Source organism: Stegostoma tigrinum, chromosome 2, assembly GCF_030684315.1.
Source record: "Stegostoma tigrinum isolate sSteTig4 chromosome 2, sSteTig4.hap1, whole genome shotgun sequence".
NCBI lineage: Eukaryota > Metazoa > Chordata > Chondrichthyes > Orectolobiformes > Stegostomatidae > Stegostoma > Stegostoma tigrinum.
This window is the reverse complement of record NC_081355.1, coordinates 82,197,644-82,220,626: the sequence shown is the minus strand read 5'-3', so window position 1 is coordinate 82,220,626 and position 22,983 is coordinate 82,197,644. Positions and strand designations below refer to the sequence as shown.

Genomic DNA, 22,983 nt, shown 5'->3' with positions numbered 1-22,983 from the left:
GCAACAATAATATTATTCTTAATTGACTTCCTCCTACAGTTGCACACCAATATGTTCTACAAAGCAGTATGCTTTGCACTTGCCTGCTACTGGCCTCTTTATTCATATGAAAATGCATTATACTTAGATTTCACTCCACTGCAGAAAGGAAAGAAAGTAAAATAATAAAATAATTTGGGGCAATTAAACTTTTTAACTTTACTCTTGGTGTAAAAGAATGTAGCCACCTTGTATATATCTCTCTAGATCAGGGCAGTCAGGTAATGAGTGCAACAGGCAGACAGCTCAATTGGCAATTGTTGTAAATTAAAACTGACCCTGATGACAGCATGCATACATTCATCTATAGTATCATCCTACCTAAAACTCCTGATTTTGAACATGTGTCCAAAGAACTTGATGGAAAAGTACAGCAGCCTTCTCAAAGGAAGGGAAATCCTAGGAATATGAGGGGATCATCCTGAATTTCCTTTGCATTCCTCGATTCCAGAAGCAGCTCTGTAACATTACTGAACCTGGTGAACTATGATTGAATGGCTGCCACTCAGCTGAAACCTTCCTTTGACAATGGACAAACCAAACTCTGAACACTCCAAAAGGCGCAGATCTTCTAGACATCTGGGAGAATCAGCAGAGCAGGCTGATAGTGTCAGAAGGGTGGCTTTGAAGCAATTGTTTTCATTTAGTCCATGGGGCCAGATTTTATTGCAGGCTTCAGGACCCAAATATCAGAACAATATGGTAGTCCCGAGCCAACACAGAACAATGGAATCAACACTTTTAAGAATATAAGAACTAGGAACACGAGTAGGCAATTCAGCCCCTCAAGCCTACTTATCCATCTGATATGTTCATGGCTGATCTCACTTTGGTCTCAACTTCATTTTCCTAGCCACTTCCAAAACCTTCAACTCATCAGTAATTAAAAATCTCACCTTAACTTTACTCAATGTCCCAGCATCCAATGCAGTCTGGGGTCATGAATATTATTTAAATAGAGAAAGTCTCCTAATTGATCAATTAATAATCTAGGCCTCCAATCCAATATACAGCGGGAAGTAAATGTTGCTGGCTCAATCGGAAGGTTTGTGCCCTGAAACCACTGCAGCCCTGCTGGTTCAATTAGAGCAGGTGAAGCAAATCAGGGGAGTAAGTGGGCAAGTCAACATAGAGTTGCTGCCCTTGGGAGGGGAGGGGAAAAGTTTTAAATCAGAAGGACCAGCAGACAGTCCCTCTAGATGGGCGGCTACGGCTGAGAAGGCATTGGGTCATGGAACTGTAACTTCAGCCAAATAACCTTAAGCTCAAAACCAGCTTCTCAAGGTCAGCTAGGGATGGATAGTAAATGCTGGTCAGCCATGTCACTAAGGAAAGTTCCTAGTAGTGGGACCACATCAGTCAACCATCACAACTTGCATTCCTATTATTTCCTGGCTTTCCAGCTTAGTGTCCATGAGTTAGGGAAATCTTGCAAATAGTTTCCAGCATTCAAATCTATTCTTCAGTGTATACAGAAATGTACAGGAATTTTAGAGCCATGAGATTGATACCAAAGCTTAGAAAATTATCAAATACTGCCATCTCAAATACCTCCTACTGTTTCCTTCACTAATAGTTTTAGGCAGCTACATGGTAAATGTTCAGTCTATTTTCCATTTTGTGCCTGGAACATATTCACCTTTGAAATGAAGTAACAAAATGCAAGACTATTTATATTCTTCCGAGTATGCATTCACATTGCTCAGAGTTTGGTGACTACATAAGCCATATTAAAATTAATACAAGTTTCTTCTTCTGAAAATTATTCCTGTGAGGCCAGAAGGAGTATCTAAATACCTCCCACAGAAACCAACCACTTCCATTTTCTGAAGAAGGGCTAGGCCCAAAATATCAGACTTCCTGCTCCTCTGATGCTGCTTGTCCTGCTGTGTTCATCCAGCTCTACACCTTGTTGTCTCACTTTGAGAATATTGTGATTGTCATCCAATCCTGTTGTACCAAATATTTATCAACAATTGAAATCAGGGCTAAGGTCAAATTTCTATCTATTACTTGTGCAACAGCTCATACTCAAAGTTATGTTCATATGGAAAGCTTGTCCTATACCTGTTTAAATGAGTATAACAAGCAAATCTGAACTATGGTAATGAAGGTTTTTTGGTAGTTCTTCATCACTCTTTGAGTTCATTATAAGTTACTACAAAATTGCCCAAATAAAGGTACAGTCTTCTTGAGTGGAGTCAATGATCTAAGAAGCTGAAATGTGAACAAAAATTCAAACAGGAGCTCTAAAATGTAACATGCCCCAGAGATATTTCTTCCTCAATGGAATGATTGTCTCATCTTCCTCAAAAGTTAAACTGTAAAAGGAAATGTACTTCGTATGAAGTATTTATATCCCTTTAATTTTAAAATAAACTATCAATAGTTTCCTTTCCATTAAAAAGTACTACAATTTTTGTATGATGCATTTTTGACTCCAGACTTTAGACTTAGTTTTTAAAAAAATTCTTTGATATTCAGTGGGTGTTGCTCACAAGGGCATTGTTTGTTGCCCAGTCTTAACTGCCCTTGAATGGAATGAGTTGCTAGTTCCAGAAAGCAGTTGAAAGTCACCCACATTGCTGTTGATCTGGATATACACATAAACCAGACAAGTTAAGGATGGCAGATTTTCTTCCCTTAAGAAAATTAATTCATGATAGCTCAATGGTCACTGAGAATGGTTTTCAATTCCAGAATGATTAACTGAATGTAAATTCCACCAGAACATTAGCCTAGGCTGCTGGAATGCAATATCCACAAAGTGTTCATTTTTAGTCTCACTTTACTCTTAAATTGAAAATGAAATATAAAAGTATGTTGTTGTTGAAAAAGGCACATTTTCTTTTTGTAATGTGGTCATTCAGAAACTTCACAAGAATAGAAATTTAATCTCCCTGGCTTAAAATTTAACAAAGTCTGACTGTTAAATGTCAAGCAGCATTCATGAGTGCATCCTCCATGGCAACAACTTGACCAATCAGACTATACTCTCCAACCAATTGACACTTTTGACTTTCCACTCAAATGCGTATTCTTGTGACTCGTCTCAATGAACACAAGATGAAAAGTTTCGACAAACTGTGGTCTTTTTCAGCAATACTCAAGTTCTATGTTACTAAATGACTACTTAAAATATAATAATTTTTTTCAGTACCTGTACACCTTTTGCACCAGGGCTTCCATCTTTACCTCGATCTCCTTTTCTCCCCTATATTCATATTGATATGTTAGAAGAATACTTACGAAACAAAAACTAAATTATAGTATTTCAAATAGGGTGTATAACAAATTTCCCTTGAGTGAATAAATTATAATTCCCAGGAATAAGTATAATGAACTAAAATGTATATGCATTTGCATGGGTTTGAGACATATTTTAACAAAGTGGCACTTGACCAGGGCTTCATAAACTTACTTGACACACTTTAGGGCAGGTAGGTGAGATAATGCAGGTTCATGGTTCTGAAGGAAACATCTAAGACAAATGTCAAGAAATATCCCTTTGTATAGATCGATGTCTGCAATGATATGTCTAGATTGATGAGTAAAGCATTGGACTGATTGAAACAAACAACTTGATGCTGTCATGGCAAGAAATTTGAGCTATTATTCTGGAAGAATAAAGTCAAAAAGGCTAAAGGGTTGTCTTTACCCAAGCCAGCGTCGTGGCCTTCTGATTTATTGATCGTAATATCCTAGAAAATTCACATCAAATTGTATTCTAGTTGAAATTCCGATGAATTCAAATACAATAGGCAGAAGATCTGATCCTTGTAAATTTAGCACAGCTAGTAAGTTCACTGCTGACAAGTTACATCCAGTGTGGTTTTTACAAAGAACCTACTTAATGCTTAAAGACATCAAGGATCCTTTAATAAATTAAGTATTTTAACATATTTATCCCTTTCCCTATCAAATATTATCTCCATCATCAAATTGTTAAACTCAATATGTTGTGATCTTTTTTTATCATGTGACACTGTGGTCAGTGCTGTCTCGTTCATTGCCATTATTTCTGTGTGCTTGTTACAAATGTGCAAAGGTTTTATAATTTAGCCTACAAGATTTGGTTTCAGCTGATTTTGTATGAGATGAAGCATTTTCCTGAACTATGCTCCAACTTAACGTAATATAGCCACTCCCGAACATTACGGCCCAGAAATTTCAATTACTGTTAACAGAATGTTTGACTGCAATCCTGCCAAAAATGACCATTTCCATTTTTTTGGGGTTTACACATCCAGGTTTCTGAGTCTGGCTCCTCTTGGAAGCCTCCTCTACCTTGACGCAGTACATGGATGTGAAGCCAGCACAGCCCACCCACCCCAACTCATGACAAAAGAGGACCTAGGGATACCCTTTAAAGCCAGCAGCCAATACTGTAGAGACTAACGCAGAAAGGTAATTTCACAAAACGTCTTTATGTATTTTGGATTTTTTCATTTTTTTTCTTCAGTTCTTTTGAGGTAGTTATTACTATTTTTATTAATTAATTATGTATAATATTTATTAAATGTATTTTAAAACTTAATGCTACTGTTATTTAATAGTTATAAGTGTAACTTGTTTCTTATTTATTTTATTATTCAATATTATTTACTAATGTCTGGGGGATAACAGCAGGACAGTTGGATAAGAGAGTTATGGGTGAGGTAAAGTTGTGGGGCTAAGGGCGAAATAAAGGGATAAGGAGGCAAGAGGCTAGGGTGGGAAGGTGGTAGGGTGGCAGGAAGCAGAGGGGCAGGTTAGTGGGTGAGAGCTCTGGGTAAGTCAAGGGAGAGTCAGGCCAGGTCAGAGGGTGTTAGAGCAGTCAAGGTGAATCTGTGATAGAAGGAATGGGGTAGAATCAAGTTAGGTGAGTGAGCAAGATGAAAGGAGATGGTAGCAGTCAGGTCTGGCAGTGACTGGATGCTTACATTGAAGTCTGGGTGTCAGGTCAAGTGTCCATAAAGGGGGAAGGAGAAGGGAAGTGAATCCGTGGTGAGTCAGGAGGCACACAGTCCGGGGATGGGAGATAGAGAAGATAGGGATGTGAGTGGGGTGGGGGGAGTGGGTTGGCTGTAGTGAGTCAGGTTATCAGTTTATTACATAATTTCCCAGGAGTTAGAGTAGGTTTTAATTTCATTAACTTTTCCTGGGTAGCTACTAAGCTAAGTCTATTGGAACCATCCAAAACCTCTGACTAACTCAGAGTGGGGAACTTTACCAGCGGGTTTCAAATGCTAGGTAATTGCTTATTGGAAATTTCAACTTTCTGGAAATTCATGTGGAGTGAGCTGCATCAGGATTTCTGCATGGTCCTGATGTGTAACTCTTGTCCACACTGCAGTGATGATTTCCTTCCCAATGGAAGATCTGGAACTAGGTGTGCATACCCGCAGATCCCTGATGTTAGCAGTATAGGCAGAAGGGTTTACATTCAGTGCCAGAAGGAAATATCATGTCATGTTAGAAACAAAAAAAGTTTTGAAATTTAAAAATTTGCAGTTGATTTTAGTGTTAACTCCTGTCGCAGAAATGTGCCTATTGAGAAGTCAGCCATTTTCCATTATCTATTAGTTCTCCAGGTGAATGTGAACAAGGATCAAAAGCCAGTAGGAGTCTCAGGAACTTATTCAATTTGCTGTTCTATTATCTCCAAACGAATTGGGAGGTATTTTAATTGGGACATAAGAAGAGAAACTACTATGGCTTTCCTATCAGGTTAAATCAGTCAGCAACTGTTGAGAATTAAATAAAAAGAACATCAGATTTGTTGCATATGACCTCCCCTTAACAAATCCACAATGACTATTCCCGATTAATCTATGTTTCTCTAAATGCAGATATATTATGTCCCTCAGAATTCGTCCTAATAATTTCTCATTACAGAGGTTAGACTGATTTCCTTGTAATTTCCTGGCCTAGCCCATCCTCCTTTCTACTACTGTCTTGGGCTTTCAGATCCAAATGATTAGGTTGTTGTGTATGAGTCAGTTGGTAGCATGCGTTCTCCAGAAGGTTATGAGTTCAAGTCCAAGAGCGCAATAATGCAATATTGAGGGACTACTGTGGAGGTGCTGTGTTTTGGATGGTACGCCAAACTGAGACCCCACCAGATCTTTCAATGTAAAAGATCCCAATGAGATATTTCAAAGAGAGTGGGACATTGATCTCAGTGTCTTGGCTCATGTTTATTGCTCACTTGGTAACACAGAAACAAGTTGTCTGGTCATTATCACTTTGTTATTTGTAGGAGTTAGCTGAGCTCAGCTTACTTCCCACATTTTTAATTGCCAACATCTTTCAAAAGCATTGCAATAGCTGTACGACACTCTGACACATCTGGTGGTTGTGAAACATGCAATGTAAATGCAAGTCATCCTTTCTACTGTGGTTGTAGGTGTGAGACTACCTTTTGAACACAGTCATATTTGGAAAGTAAAGATGAGAAATATTTTCAGTTGTGATATTTTTGCAATATCGCATCTTACAGAAATGTGGTAGCATCACCGTGTTCCAAGGTTATCAAACCTTTGCTTCAAAAGAACTGTGCCAAACCCAAAACAGAGCCAGTGAGGACACTGCTCCATAAGCATATTGTGAGTTGACAGTAAACAAATAATCACTTCCATTTCCATACCCATTTCCCTAGTTGGTTGTGTTATGGGAGGCTGTAAAGCCATTCTACCACTTAGCACTAACCTTTCCATCAGCTATACAAGGAACATTGACATTGTGCCTTGTCTGGCTTACTGTTAATCCTTCCATTACATCACCATGTTCTCCAAGGGAAGAGCAGAGTGGAAGAAAGTCACTGGATTATCCTCACAGCTAATGTTAGTGCATGGTAGAAGAAGTGCAGGAAGTAGGAACAAAATAAATTGAGTCTTAGCTTAAATCATTTTGGAAAATACAAACCAAAAAACAATGACAGATCAATATATACGGATGAGATTGCAAGTGCAGATTCACACACTGAGCTGACAGTTGAGAAGATCATTACTGGGGGAAATTTCATGGAAGGATAGAGGTCTCACTTAATATCCAGCTGGGACAGCCAGTGTGAGATCCATATTGACTCTGGAAAAAGCCACTTTACTATACTCCAATTAGATGACTGATTGTCCATTCTTGGCCTTTCATGAGATCAGGACCCTAGCATAATGCACACCAAGGCTGACAGCCAATGACAGCCAACAGCTCTTCTTCTCAGCAGTGCTACTAGGGAGATGGTGGCTGGAGTGATAAATATATCCATTGAAGGCTCAGGATCACAGAGTGTCCTTGCACAGAGGTACAAGATACCAGAGGGTTAACATGGAGAATAGGGTTACAGGAAAGGTGGCTGTAGGTACATCAGCAGTTAGCACAAAGGAATAGCTGTGAATGATCACGGTGGCTCAGCGGTTAGCACTGCAGCCTCACAGCACCAGGGGCCTGGGTTTGATTCCAGCCTCAAGCGACTGTCTGTGTGGAGTTTGCACGTTCTCCCTGTGTCTGTGTGGGTTTCCTCCGGGCGCCCTGGTTTCCTCCCACAGTCCAAAGGTGTGCAGGCTAGGTGGATTGGCCAATGCTAAATTGCCCTTGGTGTTCAGCGGTGTGTGGGTTATAGGGTGGGATGCTGCATGGGGCGGTGTGAACTTGTTGGGCTGAAGGGCCTGTTTCCACACTGTAGGGAATCTAATCTAATCTTTATTTGATGCCAGATTCTTCAATCAAGTGCTTAATGCCTTTGAGTGAGGTACCCTCCTTGGGAGTTGAAATCCTACCCACTGAGGCTCGTCTGTCATACACCCTGTGTCGTGAAATGTCCTCTCAACTCCAAATTCACAACTAGAGAGGGTGTAAAATAAGGCCCAATGTGTACATCTGAAATTGAAGCTTTGGGCTGAATATTTACACCCAGCATTATTGGGGTATAGTAACCTGAAAATAGAATGCAAGAAGTTCCTGCTCCAATGCTTTGTGACTGCAACTTTCATCATTTTGTTGACTTCCTCTGCAATGAAGACCCAAGAGTCAATGGAACGTTGAAATCAGCTGGCATGCAGACTGAGGATGACTCGAGAGTTAAGGAAAGCTTTTTGTTGTGCATTTAGTGGGTGCAGGACCACTCCTCTAGGCTCCACAAAACCACATGTAGACACTGTAATTCCAATGCTCAATATTAAGGGGTGACTCAGAGTCAGTGTGCAGCCCTTGGTGATCATTTTCCAATGATAGTCCATTCTAATTATCTCCAGTTTTTGAACTGAATAGATCTCACAAGGGCACTATTATTGGTTGGCCAGTACATTCTGTTGGTATACTGTTTAAAGTCTACTCTCTGGGAAGATTTCCCCAACAATACCTTTTAAATAATAGGTTGTCTTTAAACGCACAAGTTATTTTCATAGTGAATAAAAAACATCTGTAAGTGATCTTGCTTTTCCTTTGTACATGTTAATTTAACCCTGAATATTAGCAGATATATGAAACAGATTTCACACATCCTCCCTGGAGATGTAACCACAGATCAAATAAGCAGATTTCTTTTAATTCGTTTCCTTTAGTTAATATTTTTTGGCAGAAAATTGTACTCCAAGGGGTTAATATTGGCACTGGGAATGAAGTCAAAGATATTACTGGGCCAGAATACATGGAAATTTATTCTGGATATGGTCTATGCAATTCATTTATTATTTAGTCTGGAGTTTAGATGCTGAGGGGAAGGCCACGTTTATCAGTTGTCCCCAGTTTCTCTGAAAGTTTGGCGGGAGAGTTTATTCTGCACCTTCGGTCAGTACGGCAAATGATTTTCAAAGATGACCCTTCAAAAACTAGAAACACAACGTGAATGCTAACAAACACTTCAGTCCCATAATGAAAAGTGTTGGTATGGACAGCAATGGAGTCTTCAGAAGACTAATTCTTTCTAAGCCCAATCTCATATCTCTCTGGGTTGGTTTTATTGCTTTTCAATATCAGATAGGGATGTCACTGTGAAGTTAACCAGCTACATTCAGATCAATATGTTAAAAAAAGGGTAACTCCATCTTTATTTTATCAAAATTCTTTTATTTCTTCCTTTGAAAATCCTTCTCTACGTAGTGTGAAAATTCCACCGATTTTCTGTATTTTGCCACAAGGTTTAGGTACGTATTGGCACGACAGCTAAATTGTTCTCATGCCATCATTTTGGGAAGTTTTGGTGGATACAATTGTAAACAATGAAGAGCAGCGAAGGTTTCATTTAGAGAAATGCTGAACTGGAGAATCTGTTGGGCACTAGCATCTGCATTATGTGCTGGGAAGAATAAGAATTAACCAGTAATAATTCTACAGCAAATGTCATCTGTTCAACTAAGTGTTACACCTGGTACAACACAAAGCTAATATAGATAGCAGCAGAGAGTTTGACCAATACTCACAGGAGCTCCAGACTCTCCTTTCTGCCCCTTTTCACAGCTACATGGCTTCGGTTTAGGGCACTATACAGAAATAAAAACAAAACATATGTCTATAGTATTTTACAGTCTTAGAGTTTCAAAGTTCACCTTTGAGAAATTAATTAATACTCAAGGCAACATTCAATTAATAATGGAATCATAAAACTAATAAAGGACTTACTGATTGATTGGCAACTTTGAGCTAAAGAAGAAGGGAGACAAAAAGAAAAATTTAATTGGCTACTGTAGACAATGTATATAATTCGCCAAAATATATAATGTCAGGTAATTCAATTATTGATAAAGTCTGGATGATAAAGTTAAATTAACTTTAATAGTCTGCAAATTATGAATATATAAGTCTTTAAATTATATCAGGTATGGACTAAACAGATTAACAACTACATGAAAATAGATAAGGAAATTAATACAAACAAATAAAACACACATTTGCTAATATTTGGGCAAGATAATTTGTGCTTCAGTAGCTATAACTTCGTAAGGGCAGGCAGGCAAAATCGTTGCCAATGCAATGACCCTTCTGAAGAAAAGTGAGATATACAGCACCTACTGATTTTAAGGTATTGAATTTCATCAAAGTTACTGGTACACTGAGAACTGAGCATCATAGCTGCGCAGACAGACCAACCTGTTTATTTTATTCACAATATCAGTCAAAAATCATTCACGCTGGAATCAACAGTAAATGATCAAGATAAAATTAAATGTTTTTGTATCTGCTGAAGTACATTATAATGAAAGTTACATTTAAGTTACAAGAGGTAAAAAAATACTTTTTAAGTAAAGTATTAATTTTCGTAGTTAATTAATACAGTTTACACAAAAAAGAAAAGATCCTACGCTATACTGGTCTCCAAATGTAACTATGGATTTTAAACACTAAAATGATATGTAACAAAATTTACTGTAAATACAAAAGGGACTGATTTTCCTCCACAAGGTCAGATTGGAGCTTTCACCTACTGCATTGGACCCCTGCTCAACACTACACCTGCCCCCAAACCCCCAGAACATATTTTCCTCTGTTGGTTTTCTAATTATGTTGGATGAACTGTTGCTAGAATCTGTACCATATAGAGAAGATGATGGTGAACTAGTGGTGATATCACTAGAATATTATCTAGATACGTAAGCTAATATGCTTGTGATGTTGTTTAAAATCCACCATGGTCACTAGAAAAGGAAAATCAATCTGAAATTGAAAGCTAGTCTCAGTAAGGGTGGCTGTGAAACTGTCATTGATGGTCATAGAGACCCATTTGCTTTATTAGTGTTCTTTTGAGCATTAGGAATGGGTAACAAGTGCACTCACATCCCATGAAAGAATGAAAAAAGAAAATACAAAGGAATGTTACTGAGGTAATTCAATAGTATTGCAGCATCTTAATGAGAAGGGTGTTCAAGTGCAGCAGGATTCATTTCTGATGGGCAAATATAGGAAATTCTCAACAATCTAAGAAAACAAAGAAGCTTGTTAAAAGTACTCTAGCTGCTGAAACACCAGTTCCAGTGAAAGGAGTCATTATGGGATTCTATTTGTCAAATACTTTAAGTGATATTCTATACAACAAGTTAGCAAGTCCAGTGAGTTTTATATAGATAATTTTTCCTTGTGGGATAATGTATATAATGGAAAGTTTGAGTGAATACAGATTATGGAGTGACCTTTCCAATTTGAAACAAATGCTGAAGAGACTGGAAATCTGTCTGACATTAAGTGGGTGAATGAAGTCAGTGTGTTTTACCAAAATAAATTGTTAGAGTCCTAGAAAAGCACTGTCTTCTGATAGAATCTGCAGAGTGTGAAGATCTTTGATCTAACTAACCTTGAAATTTCAGTTGTACATATTTGTATTTATCTCTAAATTTTATCTAAAGATAGAGGAAATAAAATAAGTTGTCAATCATTTATCAATTGAATCTTAAAGCATGTAGATGGATGGTGCCAAATGGGATTTGCTGATGCTCCTATAACGAAGATCAGACTGAAAATATGGTTGTCAAGCATGAAGACACATGTTTATAATGTGTATCATTTTAATTAATTGTGTATAAAAGTGTGTTCAAATTCGATCTTTCAAACACCTGCCTCTGTGGATATAACAGTTCCATTAGCACATGCAGCAAAACCTGAACAATTAGGCTTGGCCAAAGAAATAACATGCCACATAAGTGCAGGCAAAGGCTACTTCCGTGAAAAAGGCAGCTATAATTAACACTATTGTAAGGTGCTATAGGTATACAATTGCCATATTAGTCCAGATCTGAAAGGAAAGCAGAAAGTTAAAAGTTAAATTTAAAAAGCTCAGAAAGTGAAGATAAGGCATATGAATGAAAAGGGGGATGGGGGGAACAAATCTGCTGCCTGTAGTTTGTCTGCAGTTAAAGCCTTTTCTCTCCTGCTTTTTTCCCTGTTTCAAAGAATTCTTCACGCTTTCTCTTTTTAGTTGTGATAAACAGATCCTATCTGATTTATTTTTGTCTATGTAGCAAATGGAAACTGAGCAATAGTGTTCTTATTTGCTGACCATGATGTGGAGGTGCTGGTGTTGGACTGGGTTGGACAAAGTCAGAATTCACATGATAGCAGGTTATAGTCTGTCAGGTTTATTTGAAATCACAAAGCTTTCACCCGTCGAAGGGGCTATGCTCTGAAAGCTTGCGATTTCAAATAAACTGGTTGGACTACAACCTGGTGTTGTGTGATTTCTGACTCATTTGCTGAGTTTAAGATAGACACTTCTCAGGAATGAGCAACATTGCTTGAATCTCTCTGGAAGTGTATAAGGATTTGTATTGAACCACCAGTGAGAGATTGACTGAATGCGAGCTGTTATTTGACTGACTATAGTTTACAAAGAACCTCTTTCGTGTAATAGGTCACAGGAACTTGCTCGTGACTTCCCTTATTGCAAGTCTCCTGGCCCTGTTGAAATGCACCCAGGGTACTAAAAGAGGTGATGGGGGAAATAGCAAATGCACTAGTAATTATTTACCAAAATTCACTGGACTCTGGGATGGTTCCCGCAGATTGGAAAACAGCCAATGTGACGCCACCATTTAAAAAAGGAAGTAGACAAAAAGCAAGTAACTATAGGCCTGTTAGCTTAACTTTGGTAGTGGGGAAAATGCTTGAATCTATCCTTAAGGAAGAAATAGCAAGACATCTGGATATAAATTGTCCCATTGGAAACACCCAGCATGGGTTCATGAAGGGTAGGTCATGTTTAACTAAGTTGGTGAAATTCTTTGAGGACATTACTTGCATGGTGGACAATGGGGAACCTGTGGATGTGGTGTATCTGGATTTCCAGAAGGCATTTGACAAAGTGCCACACCAAAGGCAGCTACATAAGATAAAGTTGCCCGGTATTACAGGTAATGTATTGGCATGGATAGAGAATTGGTTGACCAGTAGAAAGCAAAGAGGAGGGGTAAATGGGTGTTTTTCTGCTTGGAGGTCAGTGGCTGGTGGTATGCCTCAGGGATCAGTGTTGGGACCTCAATTGTTTACAATTTACATAGATGATTTGTAGTTGGGGACTAAGTACGGTGTGACAAAATTTGCAGATGACACTAAGGTGAGTGGTAGAGCAAAGGGTGCAGAAGACACTGAAAGTCTGCAGAGGGATATAGATAGTCTAAGTGAGTGGGCAAAGATCTGGCAGATGGAGTACAATGTTGATAAGTGTGAGGTCATCCATTTTGGTAGAAATAACAGCAAAATAAACTATGTTTTAAATGGTAAAAAAATTGCAGCACGCTGCTGTGCAGAGGGACTTGAGTGTCCTTGTGCATGAATCGCTGAAGGTTGGATTGCAGGTGCAGCAGGTAATTAAAAAGGTAAATTTAATTTTGTCTGCCATTGCTAGAGGGATGGAGTTGAAAAATAGGGAGGTTATGCTGCAGCTGTGTAGGATCCTGATGAGGCCACACCTGGAGTACTGTGTGCAGTTTTGGTCTCCTTACTTGAGAAGAGATATACTAGCACAGGAGAGAGTGTAGAGGAGATTCACTCAGTTGATTCCAGGAGTTGAGAGGGTTGGATTATGAAGAGAGAGTGAGTAGACTAGGATTATACTCATTGGAATTCAGAAGAATGAGGACAGATCTTATAGAAACATACCAGATTATGAAGCGTATAGATAAGGTGGAGGCAGGGAGGTTGTTTCCGCTAGCAGGTGAAACTAGGACTAGAGGGCATTGCCTCAAAATAAAGGGAAGCAGATGTAGGACTGAGGTCAGGAGGAACTTCTTCACCAAAAGGGTTTTGAATCTGTGGAATTCCCTGCCCAGTGAAGTGGTTGAAGCTACCTCGCTGAATGTTCTTAAGGCAAGGCTAGATAAATTTTTGAACAGTAAAGGAATTAAGGGTTATGGTGAGTGGACGGGTAAGTGGAGCTGAGTCTCAAAGATCAGCCATGATCTTATTAAATGGTGGGGCAGGCTCAAGGGGCCAGATTGCCTACTCCTGCTCCTAGTTCTTATGTTCTTTGTTCTTATTACTTGACGCAAAAGATGTCTGTTGATAGATCTTGCTCCAAAAGGTTGCTCCATATGAGATGCTGAAATGAGAGGCAGGCATGCGGATATGTTAAACTTGCCACCATGGAGTAGTAAGTGATGTACAACATGGATGATTTCAACCAGTTCCTGAGTTTTTGTCGGTGGGTAGATGATGTCGAGGAAGCAATGTTTGTGAGACAGGAAGCCTGTAGCAAAATGTCAAGCAGACAATTCTAGTTCTAAGGCACATTGTTGTGATCAATTGTGTGCAATCAAAAATGTGAATCTGTCTTTCCTTTTAATACATACTTATGGCCCTTCTGTGTTTATCCAGGGGTATACAGGACTCAGAGGTTTAACAAATTGAAGAATCGTAGCCATGGCTATCATCTATTAATCAGAAGTTATGAGTTCAGTTTCCATGCAAGAGATTGTGGCACAAATATCTAGCATGACATTGCAGTGCATTTCTGAAAGAGCGTTGCACAAATAGAAATGCCATCTTTTGGATGAGACATTAAGATGACACCCTATCTGCCCTCTTAGATGGTATAGAAGATCTTTTTTACTTTAGGAAAGAGCAGGGGAGATACCCTGAAAACCCAAAGAGCTGCAGATGCCGTAAATCAGGAACAAAAACAAAGTTGCTGGAAAAGCTCAGCAGGTCTGGCAGCATTTGTGAAGGAAAAAACAGAGTTAACGTTTCGGGTCCGGTGACCCTTCCTCAGAACATTGTTGTCATGGCTAGTCCTTAACCCTCAATCAACATCACTAAAACAGATAATTTGGTTTTCATCACATGGCTGCTTGAAGGAAATTGCTCCACACAAACTAATTGCAATTATTGGGATCATCGGTGTAATAACCTGAAGCAATTTAAATGCATGAATACTTCTAAAGTAAATAAAATCTTCAGTAGCCACTGGGGTGGTTAAAAAGTCCCACCCACTTCTAGGTAGATTGGGGAGAGGAAAAGGGATTGAAAAGTGAATCATAATATTGGTGCCCCAACAAATGGAGGTGTGTATCTAGCCTGCTGGTCCAGCTATTCATCCAGCTTCACTGTCAACTTGATCCTGCCCCATGAGGCAACTTACACAACTCCATCTGCTCCTACATCCCTGACAAGGCACTGTTCCTTTTAAAGATGATGTCTGCTAGGTTAGCAAATCACATGACTTGACCTTCTCACCTTCTCCATGAATACCGGCTCATAGATCTTGATGTTGATCCCGAAACAGACAGGCTAGGATCAGGCTTGGGAAGTAACAGGGAACGTGACCACAACTTGATGCATCCACACCCAGTGCCATTTTATTCTTTCTTTTCAACCACCCTGATGAGCCTCAATGTTTCACTTCTTAATCCAGTTACCCATATCACAACTTGCAGGAACCTGTCTCCAAGACTCCCTGACAGCAGCCTTCTGTGGCTGACTTCCCTTTCTCACAGTCCATTAGACTGTCAATTTGGCTAGATGGAAAACAAACCTATCTGAACAAAATCCTACTATTAAATGCAAAAGGAACATCACATATCCTGTCTTAAGATAACAAAGTGTGAAGCTGGATGAACACAGCAGGCCAAGCAGCATCCCAGGAGCACAAAAGCTGACGTTTCGGGCCTAGGCCCTTCATCAGAGAGGGCGATGGGGTGAGGGTTCTGGAATAAATAGGGAGAGAGGGGGAAGCGGACCGAAGATGGAGAGAAAAGAAGATAGGTGGAGAGGAGAGTATAGGTGGGGAGGTGGGGAGGGGATAGGTCAGTCCAGGGAAGATGGACAGGTCAAGGAGGTGGGATGAGGTTAGTAGGTAGGAGATGGAGGTGCGGCTTGGGGTGGGAGGAAGGGATGGGTGAGAGGAAGAACAGGTTAGGGAGGCAGAGACAGGTTGGACTGGTTTTGGGATCCAGTGGGGGGAGGGGAAGAGCTGGGCTGGTTGTGTGGTGCAGTGGGGGGAGAGGACGAACTGGGCTGGTTTTGGGATGCGGTGGGGGAAGGGGAGATTTTGAAGCTGGTGAAGTCCACATTGATACCATTAGGTTGCAGGGTTCCCAAGCGGAATATGAGTTGCTGTTCCTGCAACCTTCGGGTGGCATCATTGTGGCACTGCAGGAGGCCCATGATGGACATGTCATCTAAAGAATGGGAGGGAGAGTCGAAATGGTTTGCGACTGGGAGGTGCAGTTGTTTATTGCGAACCGAGTGGAGGTGTTCTGCAAAGCGGTCCAAGACACCGCTTGGTTTCCCCAATGTAGAGGAAGCCACACCGGGTACAATGGATTCTGCAAAGCGGTCCCCAAGCCTCCGTTTGGTTTCCCCAACGTAGAGGAAGCCACACCGAGTACAATTCTTTAGATACCCAGTCGCAAACCATTTCCACTCCCCCTCCCATTCTTTAGATCCCAGTCGCAAACCATTTCCACTCCCCCTCCCATTCTTTAGATGAAGATGACATGTCCATCATGGACCTCCTGCAGTGCCACAATGATGCCACCCGAAGGTTGCAGGAACAGCAACTCATATTCCGCCTGGGAACCCTGCAGCCTAATGGTATCAATGTGGACTTCACCAGCTTCAAAATCTCCCCTTCCCCCACCACATCCCAAAACCAGCCCAGCTCGTTCCCTCCCCCCACTGCACCACACAACCAGCCCAGCTCTTCCCCACCACCCACTGCATCCCAAAACCAGTCCAACCTGTCTCTGCCTCCCTAACCTGTTCTTCCTCTCACCCATCCCTTCCTCCCACCCCAAGCCGCACCTCCATCTCCTACCTACTAACCTCATCCCACCTCCTTCACCTGTCCGTCTTCCCTGGACTGACCTATCCCCTCCCCACCTCCCCACCTATACTCTCTTCTCCACCTATCTTCTTTTCTCTCCATCTTCGGTCCGCCTCCCCCTCTCTCCCTATTTATTCCAGAACCCTCACCCCATCGCCCTCTCTGATGAAGGGCCTAGGCCCAAAACGTCAGCTTTTGTGCTCCTGAGATGCTGCTGGGCCTGCTGTGTTCATCCAGCCTCACATTTTATTATCTTGGATTCTCCAGCATGTGCAGTTCCCATTATCACCCTTCATATCCTGTCTTGCCAAGGTCTCCCTGCTGTACTCTGTACAGCCCATGGTAAATAGTAGTATCAATATTTATTGAATGTGCAGGTTAGCAAAGTTATAAAAAATGCAATAACATTTTAGGTCTTATGAAAAGGACCACAGAGAACAATATTTAAAAATGTAATAATAAATTTATACCAACTATTGCTTAGGTCATAGTGAAATATTCTGTCTATAAGGTTTTAGAGTAGATTTGTAACTCTGGTTATGGATGTTGTGATTGGTTCACTTCGGATTTTCCTTCGCAGTGGAGTATGTATGGGGTCAAGCTCTATGTGTTTATTGGTACTCCATGAAGAAAGCCATCAACAAACACATAGAGCTCGACCCCATACATACTCCACTGCGAAGGAAAATCCGAAGTGAGGTAATCCAGTTCAACAGATTCCAGAGTTTAAATAACAGGCGGGAAAACCCAACGGCACTTCATCGGAGGCTGCATTGATGATGTTACCCAGCAGGGTAATGAAACATCTGCAGAACAACAAACCAGCTCGTCTAGCCAACCAACCACAATATTCTGTTTAATTTAAAGTGTCCATTTATAGAAAAGACACTGATGTCACAGGGAACATATGGCACAGATTTACTAGGATGATGCCCTGAATTGAAAGTTTTAATTGTGAAGAGAGACTTGGGATTATTTCAATTATTAGATAACGTTAAGCTAAGATATAGTCGATTCTCTTAAACTTTGGCAGTCTTTGAAGGAATGAATAGGAAGTATTTCTTCTTCTAGTTGGGCACACAATAACAAAAGGTCAGTACTTTAAAAGTGTTATTGAAAGAATGGGAAATGAAGTTAGAGGAAAGTTTATATATGACAGCTGGTTAGAGCATAATGGCTTTCCATTGGGAATAGTTGAGATCGAGGCCGCTAATAGATACAAGGCTGTGAGCAAAGAACGGGCAAGAAATGAATCTTCCATTGCTCTAGCATGTTGTCAACACAGGCTTACTGCAAGGTGGCATACCTCTGCTGTAAACATTTATGATTTTATTAAATGCAGTTATGGTATGGGGAGGAAAGCAAATGCTGCATAAATGCTATCATTAAACCCATCAGATTCCTAAAGCAGAGATAATGGGAACTGCAGATGCTGGAGATTCCAAGATAATAAAATGTGAGGCTGGATGAACACAGCAGGCCAAGCAGCATCTCAGGAGCACAAAGCCTCTCTGATGAAGGGTCTAGGCCCGAAACGTCAGCTTTTGTGCTCCTGAGATGCTGCTTGGCCTGCTGTGTTCATCCAGCCTCACATTTTATTATCTTGGAGATTCCTAAAGCAGTACTGTTTGGATAGTACATCTAATAAGACATTACTTTTGTAATTCATGCAGTAAGTTTTTTACAGCACAGTTCCAAATGAATGTTATTTGCAGTGTAAATCATACGCAAGTCTGTTCAGTGCCCTACTTACCACTTCATGGAGAGTATTGTTTGTGAGATTGGAATCGGTTATGCTGTGGACAAATTGTGATGATGGAGTGCTTGCTACAGCTGACAGTTCTGCAGTAATGTCTGGAGGTCCAATAGCAAACAGGAAAATGCCATATTCCCTAGCATAAGCTGCAACATCTCGAAGGTTTGGATTGCGGGGATGATTCACCCCATCAGTCATTAAAATGGCTATCTTCACACTGTTCTGCTTTGCCTCAGTCTGGAAGAGCTGTGTAGCATTTCCTATGGCATAGGAAGTATATGTGCCATGGCCAATGTAATTAATGGATTGTACACGATTCTTGAACATATTAAACCCTTGCCAGTCCCGGAAAGTGTGATCCATTTTGACAGAGCTGCTGTACCGTAGAAAAGCCATTCTCCAGTTGAGATCTTGTTTACCCGTCTGCTCAGACTGTAAAGCTTTCTCGGTGAATTCAATGACAAATTGTTTCTCTTTATCAAACAAGAAGTTTTTGGCACTTTCAGAACTGTCCAAGATGAAAGCAACTTCTATGTCACAGCTGGGATCTAATAACAATGAGAAAACACTTGTATGAATGCATGTCACCATTCATCCATTCATTTGATCATCAAAATTAAAAGCTTTAGAGTTTTAAATGTGTCTAGTGGGATCAATTCCAGCATTGCCTTCCAAGGCTGCCAGCAGACACAACTTTCTCAGCGTCCATACATTAGGTGGCCTGGCAGCCGGCCTTCAGCTGAGACCAGTTTTGGAACATTATAGGGACGTGGTGGACAGAGGTATTATCTCAACACTCTAAATCCAGAGACCTAGATAATGTCGCAAAAGCCTAGGTTCAGATCCTGCAATGCTAGGTGGTGGAATTTGAATTCAATAAATTCTTGAATTAAAAGCCCTGCAAAGACTATGAAACCATTGTTGATTATTGGGAAAATCCCATCTGGTTTACTAATGTCCTTCAGGGAAAGAAACAGTTATCCTTATCTGATCTCGCCTACATGTGACTCCAGACCCATAGCAATTTGGCTGACTCTCAACTGCCCTCTGGGAAATTAAGGATGGGCAATGAAATTTGGCCTAACCAACAATGTCCACATCTTCTGAATGAATAAAAAAAATCTCAGTTTCCAAAAAAAGCCTTGACCTTGTGATTGCAAGGTCATCCATGGTTCACCTATATGCCATTGAATCTCCTGATCACTCCTACTGACCCATGCTGTTCACTCCTTCACTCCTTAACCTTCACACCCTCAGTCACTGTTCACTTTCTAAACTGAGTTTACATGGTCTATTACATAAGAACATAAGAAATAGAAGCAGAAGTGTGTCACTCAGTCCCTCAAGCTGATCTCATTGTTCAACATAAACATAGCTAATCTGCTCTGGGCCTCAACTCCTCTTCCTACCAGCTCAACATCACCATCAACTCCCTGATAATTCAAAAAATCTATCTACCTCCTCTTTAGAGACCTTCAACTTCTACAAATTTCTGGAAAATTCCAGGCACTCTCTACCCGCCACAAGAAATTCCTGTGAATGTCAGTTTTAAATAAACATTTCTTATTCTGTAACTATGTCCCCTAGTTCAAGGTTCCCCCACTAATTGAGACATCGCATCAATATTTATCCTGTGAAGCTCCTCAGAATCTTACAATCAGATTCATTCTTTAATAAGACCCATTCTTTTAAACTCTATTACAACAGTTGAAAGCTATTCAATAGGCCATAACAATCTGAATAAACACTCTTCTAAGCAGCTGCATAACCAGTCTGAATGGCTGTAAAATGATTACGTTGTTGGACTGCAGTCAAGAAAGCATAAAACTTGCAAAGTAAAAAAGGCTTCAGAAGTATGATCAGAACAGGTGTCTGAACTGTATACATAAAAGCAATAAATAAAGATGAAACTTTTTTTTACATTTGCTTATCATACTAGATGATATTTTGAATATAACTCATCTGAAAACTCTCCCACATTTACAATGTTGACCTTTAATTTGAACGTTGGATATTTGACATAAATATCAATGTGGCAAACACATTGTTTAATGTCTAATCACACTTTCCAGTCATAGCACGATAACAACTCAGCTTACTGAACACCGATATAGCACTGATGATGAACAAAACTATTTTACTTAGCTTTTAAAGGATATACTTCCTGCAGCCAATCCATGATTTACACTTCTATGCAACTGTTATAAAACGTAACATGCTAAAGTCTGTAGACCTGTATGTTGAGTCTGTAAGTCTGTATGTTGAATTAACTCACTCGGAAATGTTATGACACACCTCTGTGATAGGCGACACTTGAAGCGTGTTCTCTAGACCAGGGGAACACACACCAACCGCGACCCTAGGCCCACCGAGATTTATATATGTCAGACTACAGTAGTCTAGAAAAGACTTTATGAAACAGGGGTATTACATTACTTTGTAAACCATTTTGATAGATAGAAATGCTGACTTCAATAAAATAGAAAACAGGGGAAAGAAGCCCAGGCTCCTGTCGGTGGGCGCTAAGAATAAGGTACGTGGATGATCTCCACTCCGAGTGATCCTAAATATAAAATTACCGATTTATAAAGGCATCCGGTGCTGGACAGAGGCCAGATTAGCTACAAACTGAGCTGCCTGGTATATAGCTTGACAAACGGGCATATCAGCAGTATTTCTTCTATTCAATCTATATCATTCTCTGCTAGCTCCCTGCTTTTTGTATCAGTTAATATATTAACTGTGAGCCTGTAACCTCTTCAAAATGAGTTTCCAAACCGAATATTCGTCTGTGGAATTACATTGAACTAATAACATCCAGATAATAAATCATTCCTGTCTACGTTTCTGGGTATTGTGTGTGTTTTAAAATTGTTCCGATATTTCAGGTTGTCATTTTAGGCAGATGATATAGTGACAGCAACGAATTCCCTTCTCACCCAGCCTGCCGTTTCACTGCAGTCCTTTCAGCCTTTGCGTTAATGAATGGGCAGATTTGGTCTGAACTGCTCCGGGCTAACTCCGTTTGAAGGGAGGGGGAAAAAAGCACCTTCACAGTTATTAAAGTTACAGATATGTAACTATTGACAGATTCAAGTTGATCTGTAATTTAAATCTGGCGAATTTATTGACTATTTTACATCCTCAAACTAATCGCTTTAAAACGTGCTCCTTTGTGTAGAAGAAAAAAATTAGCTATTACCTCCCACAAACCTAAAGGTCAGTGATGGATTTTAAAATGTGAGCGTTATTTTAATAAAAGAAACTTCTCGTGATGCTGTTCGCAGCGGTACACCCGTAATAATTTGACAAGTTTTGTTCTGGACACAATAGGCAAACACTCGAAGATCAATGTGACAAATGTTGACATACTTGGAGCCTGGTCCAGTTGTTGGACAAGTGCCCCGTGTTTTCTTCCTTTCTTCCTGCCAACGTTGTGGCTGCGACTTTCGGTTGTCACCAGCGTCAGAAATACAAGAAGCAAAACGATCAATCTCTCCACTTCAGCTGTCATCTTTTTCAGCGCCGCCACCTATCACCGAGAAAATAGAAAACCGCCAGGACAGTTAGATCAATACTTTTTAAAGTCATACTGCAATCCGCAGCACTTTAGCCGTGTCCCTTAGAACTCAGCAAAAGTTCTCTATATTCATCAAACCGTTCAAGCTTCGCTATTTGTATTGTTGAGCGACTAAAAATCAACAGTCTTGCTTGGTCTTGTCCATCTCAAGATATTGTGGAGCCCACTTTAATCAGTTGTGATATTAATTAGCCAGTAATACCTTCAAACCATCTCTAAGCAAACAAAAGAACGCCACTGATCCTGTTAAATCAAACATATTGTCTGTCATATTCGGAGGAAAAAAAAAGATTAGAGCTTTCGGTTGCTTTCTCTATATAAAAAAAAGTGCAGAAATAAATATCTACTGTGCTACAAATTGTCTTCTTGTCCCGCTTCTAATCTAAGAAAGTTAAACGTGAAACCAATTTACATGACATGTTATTTCAATAACGTTTCCAAAACAAAATCAGAAGTGTACATGAACACCACCTTACTCAGATTAAAACACCAGAGTGAAAATGCGATGGTTTGCTCAATGTCAAAGACCCAGTCCAGAGTTTCTGGCTACAGTGAATGCTGAGGCGCGTGGGGCGTTCATCATAAACTGAAACTCGTCATTAATGTTACTCCCCACCACAAGGTGGAGAGAGGGAAATATTTCTAAAGCCCTTTATCACGTTACCGCGCATATCATCAGTTCATGGATTTCGAATTGTAGTTGCTGGCAGATTTATGGTTAGTTGTACAACATTGAAACATGATTTCAGAGTATAGTTTTGCTGTAATGCTCTGTTGATACGAACCTACTATGGTATCAAACGCATTTGTTAAAATGCTTTTTCTTTTCTAAAGTGAAGATGTGGTTTAGAAAAAGCTGGATTTCGCATTGTCACCGTTTAC

The 22,983-nt window shown here is 40.1% G+C and overlaps 1 protein-coding gene across 3 annotated transcripts in view; it reads right to left on the bottom strand.

Moving 5' to 3' along the window:
- Positions 1-22,687, bottom strand: part of LOC125448583 (collagen alpha-1(XXVIII) chain-like) — a 237,635-nt gene extending 214,948 nt beyond the window's left edge. The window contains exons 1-6 of one of the 3 annotated variants that reach the window (XM_048523982.2): positions 22,578-22,687; positions 21,894-22,053; positions 18,519-19,069; positions 9,637-9,657; positions 9,438-9,497; positions 3,200-3,253 (exon numbers count right to left, since the gene is read on the bottom strand). In XM_048523982.2, the coding sequence (XP_048379939.2) occupies positions 3,200-3,253; positions 9,438-9,497; positions 9,637-9,657; positions 18,519-19,069; positions 21,894-22,035 (828 nt within the window). In that variant the 5' untranslated portion in view covers positions 22,036-22,053; positions 22,578-22,687. Of the gene's footprint in view, positions 1-3,199; positions 3,254-9,437; positions 9,498-9,636; positions 9,658-18,518; positions 19,070-21,893; positions 22,054-22,303; positions 22,475-22,572 lie in introns of those variants that run through there. The other 2 variants (XM_048523988.2, XM_048523976.2) reach the window with 2 other exon arrangements.
- Between the last annotated feature and the right edge of the window lie 296 nt (positions 22,688-22,983).